At 40.3% G+C, this 12450-nt stretch overlaps 1 protein-coding gene across 1 annotated transcript in view; it reads right to left on the bottom strand.

Moving 5' to 3' along the window:
• Positions 1-233: 233 nt before the first annotated feature.
• Positions 234-12450, bottom strand: part of LOC135076344 (spondin-2) — a 51708-nt gene continuing 39491 nt past the window's right edge. The window contains exons 3-8 of the mRNA XM_063970836.1: positions 10025-10224; positions 4955-5059; positions 4358-4537; positions 3436-3653; positions 2017-2201; positions 234-795 (exon numbers count right to left, since the gene is read on the bottom strand). Coding sequence (XP_063826906.1) covers positions 596-795; positions 2017-2201; positions 3436-3653; positions 4358-4537; positions 4955-5059; positions 10025-10224 — 1088 coding nt within the window. The 3' untranslated portion in view covers positions 234-595. The remainder of the gene's footprint in view (positions 796-2016; positions 2202-3435; positions 3654-4357; positions 4538-4954; positions 5060-10024; positions 10225-12450) is intronic.

The raw sequence follows: 12450 nt of genomic DNA on the forward strand, positions 1-12450 counted from the left end.
GATTCATCACAAGTCCAGCGGCTGATCAAAGATGGTGGGGACCGAACTAGCTCTGAATTATTTGACCTGGTATTATTACATACACCTGAAAATCCTGGCACACTTGAAGTCTCATGTCATGTCATATCTGTTTTTCGAGAAGAAATGCAAAAGGCAGCTCGCACGAACCGTTCCTAGATTACGTGAGGTTGTTCCTCCATTCCTCATGGGTGCAGTTAGTGGCGCACCACCGCGATTGCGTGGTCGGCGGGCAAGGTGCGCCGCCGGGTCTCTGCCGCCGGACCACGCGCCGTGTGCGCAGGGCAGAAGCAACGCGAGAACATTAGCAGGTGGGTAGTAGGAAAAACTGTGCAACTAGTACTCGTTTTTTTAAGGTTTACTGGTAATTTGTGTCCAAGTAAGCTTGTTTTAAGAGTGGATTCATCACAAGTCCAGCGGCTGATCAAAGATGGTGGGGACCGAACTAGCTCTGAATTATTTGACCTGGTATTATTACATACACCTGAAAAGCCCGGCACACTTGAAGTCTCATGTCATGTCATATCTGTTTTTCGAGAAGAAATGCAAAAGGCAGCTCGCACGAACCGTTCCTTAATTACGTGAGGTTGTTCCTCCAGTCCTCGTGGGTGCAATTAGTGGCGCACCATCGAGATTGCGTGGTTGGAGGACAGGGCGCGCCGCCGGGTCTCTGCCGCCGGACCACGCGGCGTGTGCGCAGGGCCGAGCCCACGCAGCCGCCATCGCTGTGGCAAGGGCTCCACTCGCCCCAGTCTGACACGCGGCAGTCTAGCAGCCCTGCGGGATAGGCTTTATGTAGTAACCGCGATGAAACCCTATCAATATGCATGCGTTCATTCCTCCACGATGCGGAGAACAAAATTTTTATCATGGAGGAACATTGAGTTATTGTATTTGTATGGCTTAAAAGCTGTTTGTGAAAGATTTAATTCCCCACACCATCTGGCAATTTTTTTTAATTAAAAGTAGGATGAATTTTAATTTTTATGAATGTGGTTGTTGAAAATAGGTAAGTATTTTTCCTTATTTACTTTTTTCCGGATTCAGGTGAGCTCATTAGCTTTCAACTTAATAAATGAATCTACAAATAATGACGATTTAAAAATAAAAATAAAAATTATATTATAATTCTGTTTCACTAACCAAATTGAAATTTCTACTTTACTTTCACTAGGTATTTTGTATCTAGGTTACTCTTTAACACGAGATACTTCACATTGACTTTGTGCCTTTGGAATAATACAATAAATACAATGTTGGATTCCCGTCACATGTCAAGCTGCTCCATACAGCTGTCGGCAGCAGGCTTGAGCCATCTACGTACTGTCTAAAATTAAATTGAATGTGTGTTCACGCTACAAATTCGCTGCATTGTTTGTAGACAATAAAAGCTGATGCGAGCTGTTCTGACTCAATGACAGTTTAAAGTGGCAAAATGTAACTTTAAAGCTGGCACTGTCAACTCTAGATTCTATATTGGAAAATATTTCAACGTAGTTTTTTAACAATTTTCAATATTCTCTATCTTTACATTTTGAAACAACGCGACGTGCAAGATCCTAAATGATGACCGTAACTCCGATTTAGTTAATTAACGTCTGTTTTTATTTTATAGCAGAGAGGACAGACATGCCTGCGAGTCTATTTAAATCTACATCAGTAAAACATGGATAACAGGAGAAATATGCTAACATCATCCCCAATCCATCTGGCCAAAGCGTATAAAGGAATATAAACCAAATCCTTCATTCCTTCATTAGCCTCTGCTTGAGAGAGTCGTGTTCCTGTAGTAGAGACTATAGATTGTTTCATCCACGAAGACGCGTCCCACCATTTTTCCGCTAATATTTGAGTGTTATCGGTGCCATCAGTACACAAGCACACTACAATAATGACGCTTGGATCAAACTCCCCGCACCCCGCGCTTCCTTCGACCAGAAATTTGTGGGGCGCGTCTTCGTGGATGAAACGATCTATTCACCTGATAATATGACTTACTCGCTCTTTTTCGCTTCCTCCGCTCAGCCGGGTCGGTATTGTCGGCTCGCAGCTTGCGCCGCCGCCTGGCCCGGTAGCGGCGAGCTAAGCTGCGCAGCGCCGACCGCTCGCTCGCTGTCGGACCCGACGTCGGCAGCTCGTTAGCTGAACGAGGCTCTTCGGTCGTCACTGATGTCGTGTTCACTCTGGTTTAAACATAAAAAATACTAGTACCATTTTTAAAGACTAGAAATATTGTCACTATGTTCTGATGACAAACTTGACCTTCACTGGTTTTTATTGGTGGTCAAGCTGTAGATCCTGGCTACACAGGAGTTGCAGCGGTGGGAACGAGAGAGGGGAATAGTCCCGTAGTACCATTTTTAATTTCAAATACTTATCTGAAGAGCTTGGCGAGAATTCGAGCACTGGAATGTTAATTTTCAATCACAGGGAAATCTACATTATTGGACGTTTGTGTAGGTAAACGCATGAGACATACGGAGCAGAAATATAACAATAATATTATTACGTATAATATCAGCAGGAATGTAAACATTATTGCACATTTTTGTCTCCCCTATAATAAAGCACAAATTCAATTTCTTCGTAAGGGGAACGTTCGGAGATCCTAAAATATAGTCACGTATTGTGAATTTTCACCCTCTTTCTCCTATTTAGTAGAATATTACGGTTTTTGTTTACGATGATAACGTAATAAGTTATTGTTTATTTTAATAACTATATAACGTCTGGAACTCAGGAATCGTCAATTTACGTGTAGGTACTCAGAAGTTATTTTTACCCTTCTGAAGGGGAAAGCTCTCTCTCCACCTTCTTCACTTACTAATAATAATCTATCTCATCGATGGTTTCTGGTTTTGTACCTATTTAGATCAGAGTAGTACGAGTACGATCCATCAGGCGTAGTCAAGTCGCCGTCGGCGTATATTATCTTTCGCGCTTCAGCTCTCTCCACCTCCTCGGCTATAGACAGCGCGCGGTTTCTGTCCAGCTCGTCGATGGTGTCTGGTTTTATCCCTATTTAGATCGGTTACTTACACAGTGTAGTACGAGTACGATCCATCAGGCGTAGTCAGGGCGCCGTCGGCGTATATCTTTGGAGCCTCGGCTCTCTCCACCTCCTCGGCTATGGACAGCGTGCGGTTTCCATCATATCAATAGGGTTGAGCTACGTACCTTTGTACTCTGTAGAGATCGTTTCGATGACTCTTTTATAATGCGAATAGCTAGGGACTGGAATTCTGCCTGCTGCTGTCTATCCCGAAGACTATAATTCGGGCATTTTCAAGGCGAGAGTGAATAAGCTTACAGGGCAGATATGTACCATCCTAGACTGCATTCCACTTAACAGCAGGTTGTGGTCAAATAACTGCCTTGTTATGCATAAAAAAAAGATCAAAGAATGTGATTACTTACACAGTGTAATATGAGTATGATCCATCAGGCGTAGTCAGGGCGCCGTCGGCGTATATCTTTGGAGCCTCGGCTCTCTCCACCTCCTCGGCTATGGACAGCGCGCGGTTCCCGTCCAGCACGTCGATGGTATTGTGGCTGAGCTTGTCGAGCTGCAGCACGTCGTATCGTCTGTCGTCGCTGCTTCGGTGGAACACTTCGGAGAGTTCGTATTCGCGGAGCTGACCAAAAAAAGATAAACGTTATTATTCAGGCAATAGCGTCTAGTTTTGAATGATGTTATTACATCATACATAATATACATTATCTATTGATAACGAAATTATTTTAGCTAGATCTTTCTTTAGTATAAACTGGTTGTTGCCCACGGCTTCTCCTGCGTCAGAAAGTGTAACGCGCGTCCCCCGAAACATTTTTATTCATATGTAAAAGCATAAAAATGAGAAACCATATCGCTATGAGAACTGATTGATTCCCCATACAAAGTTTCATCCCTCATCTCAACCCTTTTACGTTCTTGCGAGCCTTTATTATTATGTTATATTTTCATGACAAAAAATAACGCGCGACAACGATCAATACAAGGTTCCATGGATCTCTCCGCCAAAGTTGTTTAAAATTGGTTCAGTGGCATGTAAAGGTAACTGAAAGGCATACTTTTTATTGAATACCTAATAGTAATTTGTACCTATTGCACAAATTACTAATGCTCGTAGTCCCGTTAATCTCTCGTACTAAGCTAAAATGCTTGTGTTACGTATAGGCTCCCCCTAAAATAGTCGAGCGGGCGGCGAGTTTCGAACCCGCGTTTTTCGAACGTTGATTCGGCCAGTCCGACTCCTTTACCGTTCAGCTATCGTAACTTTCCTGCTTTTGTACGAGTATACCTATAGGAATTGACAAGGATGAAACAAACAAAACTTACTTTTATAAACTGGAAAGTGGCGATCGGCGGCAGCCTTCTCAGATGCGGGTAGAAGAACGACCCGGCCGGGTGTGAGGGGTACTTGGACGTGATGCGGTAGGCGACCCCTTGGGGGGCCGTCGGCCAGTTCGGGGCCGTGAACGTGAAGCCGTTGTCTGTGCCCGCGTCTAGGGGGTCCACCTGAACAAAACACCATATTTTACAGTCAGAATCAAATAGTTCGTGACACCCAAAGTAGCCAAAAAGTTCGTAACAAGTCTTTGTTACAATTTTTGGTTGCTTTGGGTGTCACAAATTATTTGACGTAGAGATACACCACTTAGAGAAGAGAAAGAGAAGTTCGAAACCGCCTCAAAACTTCCACGATTTTTGAAATGGGCGATGTAGTTCTCGATTTTAAGTTGATTTCACAGTTCCGCTGATGGACACATGCTAAAACATGAGTCACAAACCCAAGTGATTAAATAGCAGTGCTTTTGTGACAGTGAAATCAGCCTTAAGGACGTTCTATCTCTTTTTAGGTTTTATTCATCTAGTTCACAAAATAACTTCCTTTCCTTTCTCTTAATCTACACTATAACTCTCGTTACTTTGTACCTCAATGGTTATGCTATCGAGCCAGTTCCCGTCGACGCATAGGTCGAAGCTGTCGACTCCGATGAACCAGTCGGGAGACGGGACCATCCTGGCCATCACTGATACCTGGAACAAAGAGAATACAATGTATTTTGAACCTTGTGTAAGGCAGACAAATACTCTTATCAACAATTGAATGATGTCATCTTCATGATAGTAAAGATATAGATGGGACCTAGGACGTGGATTGTTTTATTCAGCGACACAAAACAACATCAAGAAAATGAAACAAAGCTAAAACTAAAATACAGTAGGTAATGTACGTGTCACCGAAACAGTATCCACTCAGTATCATGCCGAGGTGTTGTAAGAGCCACGCTGGTCATCCGTGGATACTCGAATTAGATTTAGATTACCTTTTGTCACATTAAATAGACGATGAAAGTTAAATATGAAACTCATTATTTTACACTCCAGCGTTTAGTTTTTGGTTACTTGTCAACCATCAGAGCATATGTGAGTAAAGGACAGTACTTAATAAATAGTGTTTCAAGATACTTAGTTTTAAATTACAAAAGTGCTTTACGATAATACCACAGATAATACGATAAAAAATCGCAAGCAGTCGCATCAAAAGCTAGTGCTTTTTCCCAAGAAGGTTGAATTCCCATAAATAAGTAAGGAAAATTACACGCTTTTCTTTTTCGCAATTAATATCTTCATACAGGTAGCCTCTAGACTAATCGTTAGACGTTTCAGATTTCGCTAGCTAATTAAAGTGTCAGGCGCAGACGAATGTTGTTGCCAAGTCCAAGCTTCGGGAATTGAGGATGTATACAGATACATCAATTCTAGAGAGATATTAAAGTTATCTAGAGAAATGTGTATCGATAGATCTTTAATAGAATTAGTAAGAAGAAGCCGTGATCTAGTTGAGCAGTAGGTTTTACAAAAAATAGATAACTTCTAAACTACGAAAAATAGTAGACCATACATAAAGGTGAAATCGATAGGTCTGGTCCTCACCTATCAAATGCCTTCGGCTTGACACCTTAGCCGTGTGGTGACGGCAGAGTAGAATACATTTGTCACCAACCCCTACTCTTCCCGCGGGTGTCGTAAGAGGCGACTTAGGGACTACACATCAAACAGAGAATGGGCAGCAGCGCTCTCTGAAAAACATCAATCTTTTAAACTGCGATCTCCAACCCGCCTGCCTAGCGTGGAGATTATGGCAAAACCCTCCACTATAGTGGAGGAGGCTCATAGTCCAGCAGTGGACTGTAAAGGGCTGTTGATGATGATGAATTATTTCATAGCCCTGACTATGAATAGGGAGAACAGCCAGTTCATAGTCCTAAATAATACTAAGTGATTTTTATCGTAATAAATGTTTCTTTCTTTCTTTCTAAATATTTAACCTGAAACATGCCATTTCAATATACTGCGCCAGAAACTAAATTCTGATAAATTAATTATCTTTTTGTCCTTATTGCACACCAAACACAAGGATGTCCACTGCTGAACATAGGCCTCCCGCCTATGTTCAGCAGTGGACATCCTATGGCTGAAATGATGATGATGATGATGATGATGAAAAAACATAATAAGGCTCTAACTTTCCAAGTTTCGAGGTCACAACAAATCTCTTCAATAGACTGTGACGTGCATCAGCAGAATATTTATTTGAATCTACATAAATAGCCACAAAGTGGCTGTTTTATTTAAACTCCGCTGTGCCAAGCGACCTAATTAATGTACGAGTGGGAAAATCTGACCCAACTACGAGTAAATGTATTTATGGAAACATAGAAAGCATTAGTTCTCGCCATTTTAGCGTCAAATGTGCTAACTGAAATTGTCGTGTTCGATCAACCATTACAGTAGATACGAATAAATTAATAGTCGACGTAGTTTATGTAGGTACTCGTATTTTCAGAAGGGGTGGAGCAAACTTCGTAGAATGCTGGAATTTTGTGGGAGCTATTGCAATTCGATACATTTTATTGCTGTTATTTTTAAATTATTTGAAATGTCTGTCTAAAACTTTATTTAAATTGAAAAAAAAATGCTATAGAATGCTCACAGCAAAGAGTATGAGACCCTGCAGTGATCCCGATTCAAAAAACCCCAAAGCCCCAAGCTGCGAGTAAATACGCATCTTCTGCATGAGCAAGCATCGATCATAGATCATGCTGCACCCTTCGGGTGGGGTTGTGATCAGGCAAGCTCATTCAACTTTAAAAAATATATCGATCGGGTCATGAAATAAAGGAGTTTGAAGTAGTGGCCATAATCCTTTAGAACTATTTCCTAAAAGGGCAAAATTTTTGGTGAAATCAATAAGTAATTGTTATCATCATCATCATCATCAGGCCATATTTAATCTCCACTGCAGAAGCACGGCTCCCTCTAATTTACCAGATGCAAATGGAAAATTTAGCTTACACTTTCCAGGCTGGCCAGACGGGTTGGCCACAGTAATAATAATCATTTTTTCCGTATTGAAGTAGCGATGACTTTAATAACAAAACGTTCATGACGTTCTATCAGTCACCAACAACTTTTGATTCGCCAAATGAAGCGTATCATGAGTCAGATAAAACCCGAACAAAACATCGAAATAAAGTCGTAAACAATCGGAATTAGGAACGATTGCGATAAAATCCCCCTATAATATGATGCTCGCATCTCCGGGAGGGTAGAGGTGTGGCGAGAGCTGGGTTTATTGATGTTTATGACGAGACGATCAAGGATCTGGGTCATCGGTTATTGCCTTATGCAGCAGTCTACACAAAACCCGCTGACATGAGTCGTCGACTTTTCAAATATCGTCAAAGTCATCGACATGATTCTTTTGAAATAAAGCCGCGAAAACCACCGGGCCGTCGATGAGCTTGGTCTGTAGAGTCCTTATTTACACAAAAGGATAGGCGAATGTGCTACGGTCAGTCTTACTGCTTAATCCTACCTGGTATAACAACGTTTAGTAGGTATGTAAACGTTTGGAGTGGCCCTAAAATAATTTTTGACCACCGATAGTAAATGCCACGAAGGTCGATCTCTCTTTCTTTCATTCAGCTGCCTGATAGCTCCTAGAGGTCATCGGCCCATCAAGCAAAGGACGTTGTACTACGTTTACTGAGACGTAGTCGCCATTTCATACCAATTCCACTTTTCATTGGTACTAATGTGACAGATTGAGCCCAGTAAATTGGATGTACGTCCACCAGTTGACTGACTTCATAACACTAATTTGCTAGTATCACTGTATTAACTATTGAATATAAGATTCAATCACAATGCATTAGAGCAGTGATTCCCCAAGTTGTTTGGGCTACGACTCATCTAAAACAAGATCCCAAACTCGGGACCCACCTATAGGACGCCTGCTGCCCAGCGGTTGGATGGGTAGGGTGGTGTGTCATTCTACAGGCAGGGCCCACTCAATGTCCGCTCGAGACCCACCACTGGGTCGCGACTCATAGTTTGGGAAACCCTGCATTAGAGTACAATGCGATACGAACCTATTCGATTCAACTTTAGCGGTATCGATACACCATTATCGATACCTCCCTAATCGATGTGCCTTTTTATTTGTCCGCACTCGACTGACGTGTCGTAATTGTTGTTTGCACTGGGGCATTAATTAGTGATGAAATACGATACTTGGGAAGGGAGCGGTGCCGCATTCTACAAGCAATATCCATTGGAGTGTTGTTTGATAGGGATACGAACTTCTGTATAGGAAACAAACAAAATAGAGAGATTCGTAGGTAGAGTTCTTATGAAGAAGTTACATGTCTTTCAGGGCAGGGCAGCTATAAATCATCCCAGACTGCATCTTACTTAACATCTGGTGCGATTGCAGTCAAATACCTGCTTTGTACTGTATAAAAAAGAGACGATAGTTAATCGATAGACTCTTTGACACCATTGAGCTCGCAACCCATTTCACTTACAACTTCAGAACTTCAAGCATTTATTTCAACTCCCAGTTCAAAATTTTAATTGCAAAATTGTCCACGTATTATAGTTATTGCTTTCAATTACCGTCGTTATTGTGTTCGCAATAATGAATCGTGGATAGTTCCGAAGTCCCAATAATTGAAATCGTTACCTGTCCGTACACCCATTATTTTAATTGGCATTATTTCTATAGCCTTTGTTGGTAAATTGATGAGCGTCATTAAGGGCGTTATTTGCATCGGCATTTTGTTTTTGATGACATTAATTTTGCATTTTGTAATCGCTTTGGTTTGCAGTCAACCGTACAGTCTATTGAGTAGCTATGGTAACCTAATTGGATTGAGAGGGTATAAAATGTTTCTATATTTTTATTTCTTCTCAAGACTATACCTATTGCATATTTATGAATAAGTTCGAGGCCTTACTTATAAAATACCTATTTCTAAAAACATTTACAACCTTAATAGTATGCTTTTAATTAATCACTAAGCTTTGATTTCTCTAATTGCCATTATTTCTCATTTCAGTGGCTATTGAAACCAACTGAATTAATTGGTGAATCTGAGTCCATCCATTACTCTAGTTTCACGTTTCTCCTTCTTGTTATTTGGCTTTGGGATTCATTAAAGCCGACTAAACTAAACTATCGGGTTTTGGCGCCGTTTGAGAGGTGAACGTGGATCTAAATAATTTCAAAGGTTATTAACTCCTGAATCCTCGTCTGGAGTTTAGTAACCTACGTAATTGTCATTATTTAGTTAATTTAATTTGAGGATTATCTGTTATGGGTGGGTATCTTAACATTGCGGATTTAATATGTGATCTACTCGTATGTAAACAATGTATTTTAAAATAAAGTACAGGCGATAGGCTCGCTCAAGTCAGCTCTTATAAAAATATTTAAAAATAGTTACAAAGTGGTCCTTAATTTAACATTAGGTAAGTAAGAAAAAATTACTGTAAATAAACTTAAAAGTGTTTTTAATGTGATCTTAAATGACTCGGCTATAATTGAAACCACTGTCTTGGGCTAGCCTACCGCCCGGTGCCCGCTTGACATTAAGTTTTGGGATACCATGTGTGTATAGATAGGAAAGAGCCCCATAATGAAGGGATACTTACCCTGGAATGGTTTCCATCGACGAAGAATTCGGCTTCGGTCCGTCCTGCTCCCTGGTTGACAGATGGCGCGCCGAACACATCAAGCGTGCCGGGACCCGAGCCGAGCGCGTCTGCTCGCCCCGATTCGGCGAACGCTCGCACGGGCGACGACACGCGGCGGCCAAGACGGAAAAGCACGTAAGACCGGTCGTGGGACACACCTGTGGACAAGAGAAATGTATTTTAACATTTGGGATGAAGGAACAGGAAGATAAAATTTTGATATTGTGTGTAGCGATGAAAACAAGTTGCTACCAATTTAAACTCTATGTTAATTTATTTGTGGCCGAAACGGAATACCATTGGCCAGTATCAGTATTCACAGTAAGAGACGACATTTTGCGTTGTATAAAGTTTCAATAATTTAACGTCGATTTCGTGAAACTCAACGTCTAATGCTTCAAAAAGATCCCAATCTACCTCAAATAGGTACCGGGATTATTCCCACTTCTCGCTGTAACCGCTGCAGCTCCTGTGTACTCAGGATCTAGGCAGCTTGACCACCAATTTTGTGTTTTCACACCCAACCAGTGAAGATAAAGTTTGTCCCTAACTAGTCATTTTTCTACCTCTAATATAAGAATGTCCCTAAATCATCAGAATTTTGTTCATCCAACATTAAATTCACAACGACCCAACCCTTAAAATAAAAGCACAACACTACGCTCAAGTACCTATCTCAGCTCCAACCTCGGTCCAAAACTCCAATTGGAACTTTCCAGATGTTCGCAACTTCGGGATCGTAAAACGGTACTTGGTCTGCAAGCAAAACAGCTAGCATTGGGGGAATTATCCTAACCCGGCAAGTTCTGCTAATAGCGAGTTGTGCGATTAGTTTCCGTTGAATCGACTTGCGGACAGGATGTAGAAAAATTAACATGAAAAATTCATTTTAGATCAATAAATCGGCACTTACGAACGTCAAAAATTTTTTTTTTAAATGTTAACTGTTCTATTTACATGTCTCCTTATCTTTTGGGCCCTACCAGTGCAGCGCCTAGTTTCTTGGATTTTTTTTAACAAAAACTAAAAATTAAACAAGGTCTATACTTACTAAAAAGTAACTCGAATAAGAATATTAATAAAAGTCAAGGTAACTAACTACTCTACATATGGTGGTCGGTACGGGTATAATATGGTAGGTGATCAAAATGGATTTCAAGCAACGCTTCATGGTGTCTTTTGATCACCTCTGGATAAGAAGTCCACTAGGTGATCTTATCCATGGGTGATCGAAAGACACCAGTGTAGCCTGGAGTCCACTTTGATCACCTTGGTGATCAAATCCAGGTGACTAAAGTGGAATAGACCAAAATCAACAGTATTAAACTTGGACCTATGAAAAGAGATGAATTATTTTGCAAGTAGTGAATTTACTGTCTCAAAAAATTTAGTGGAAAATGCTTTCTAGAAGGATGAACGAACACGTTCGTCGTTAAGTTTTTGCCAACACCCTGTTTGAGCTTGTTTATTTTAACTTTCAGCAGATAAGTTTACTATAATATTATCTTGACTGCTAAAGTTTAAGCGCACTTTAGCACTTTGCGATTATAGTTTCCGTAGGATCGACGCCTGTTGAAACTTTACGCTAACCTATACATCCTTACTACGTGATATTCATGGAAGCATAAATAAGTGGATGTTACCTACTTGGGTTGTTCAAAAAGTAATGAGAAAGTGATATTTCTAGCCATCATAAAAATCTGTAAAAAATTGGTTAATTATTCACTGGAAACTGGTAAAAAAGTCAAGAAAATCAGCCGACTGGTCGTGTTCAGGTGAATGTAATTCTTAAACGTAATGTTGAAATTAAATATTTTTTTTACCAGTTTCTAGTGAAGAATTAATTTACCTACCCAATTTTTTGCAGATTTTTGCGATGGCTATAAATGTCCTATTCTCATTACTTTTTGAACACCCTTCGTATAACAATGAATAATTGGATATGAAATTTTCTGCAGACAATAATGGAATCTATTGATCTGTTTATGAAAATCTGTTCACTGGTGTGTTTCACCAGTTATTCCTAAGTCACACTTTTATAACGTGAAGTAGTTATACAGTCAAAGCTTCCAAGAATTTTTGTACTATAATTAACTTTTAAAAAAAATAAAACCGACTTCAAATGCGTGAACACAAAAAAAAACTAAAAATTAAAAATATTGCGTATAAAAAAGTTCATCCCCAATTTTCCACCCTTGGGGGTGAAATATTTTCTTCAAATTCGCATGAAACCACCCTTTTGATAATACCTATTCAACAAAAAAATAATCAGTCAAATTGATTTATAATCGGCGGAGATATTGCGTATAAAAAAGTTCATCCCCAATTTTCCAACCTTGGGGGTTGTTTTTTCTATTATTAAATTTAAATGGGACCACCCTTGA

This window comes from Ostrinia nubilalis, chromosome 11, assembly GCF_963855985.1.
Source record: "Ostrinia nubilalis chromosome 11, ilOstNubi1.1, whole genome shotgun sequence".
In the NCBI taxonomy this organism is placed as follows: domain Eukaryota; kingdom Metazoa; phylum Arthropoda; class Insecta; order Lepidoptera; family Crambidae; genus Ostrinia; species Ostrinia nubilalis.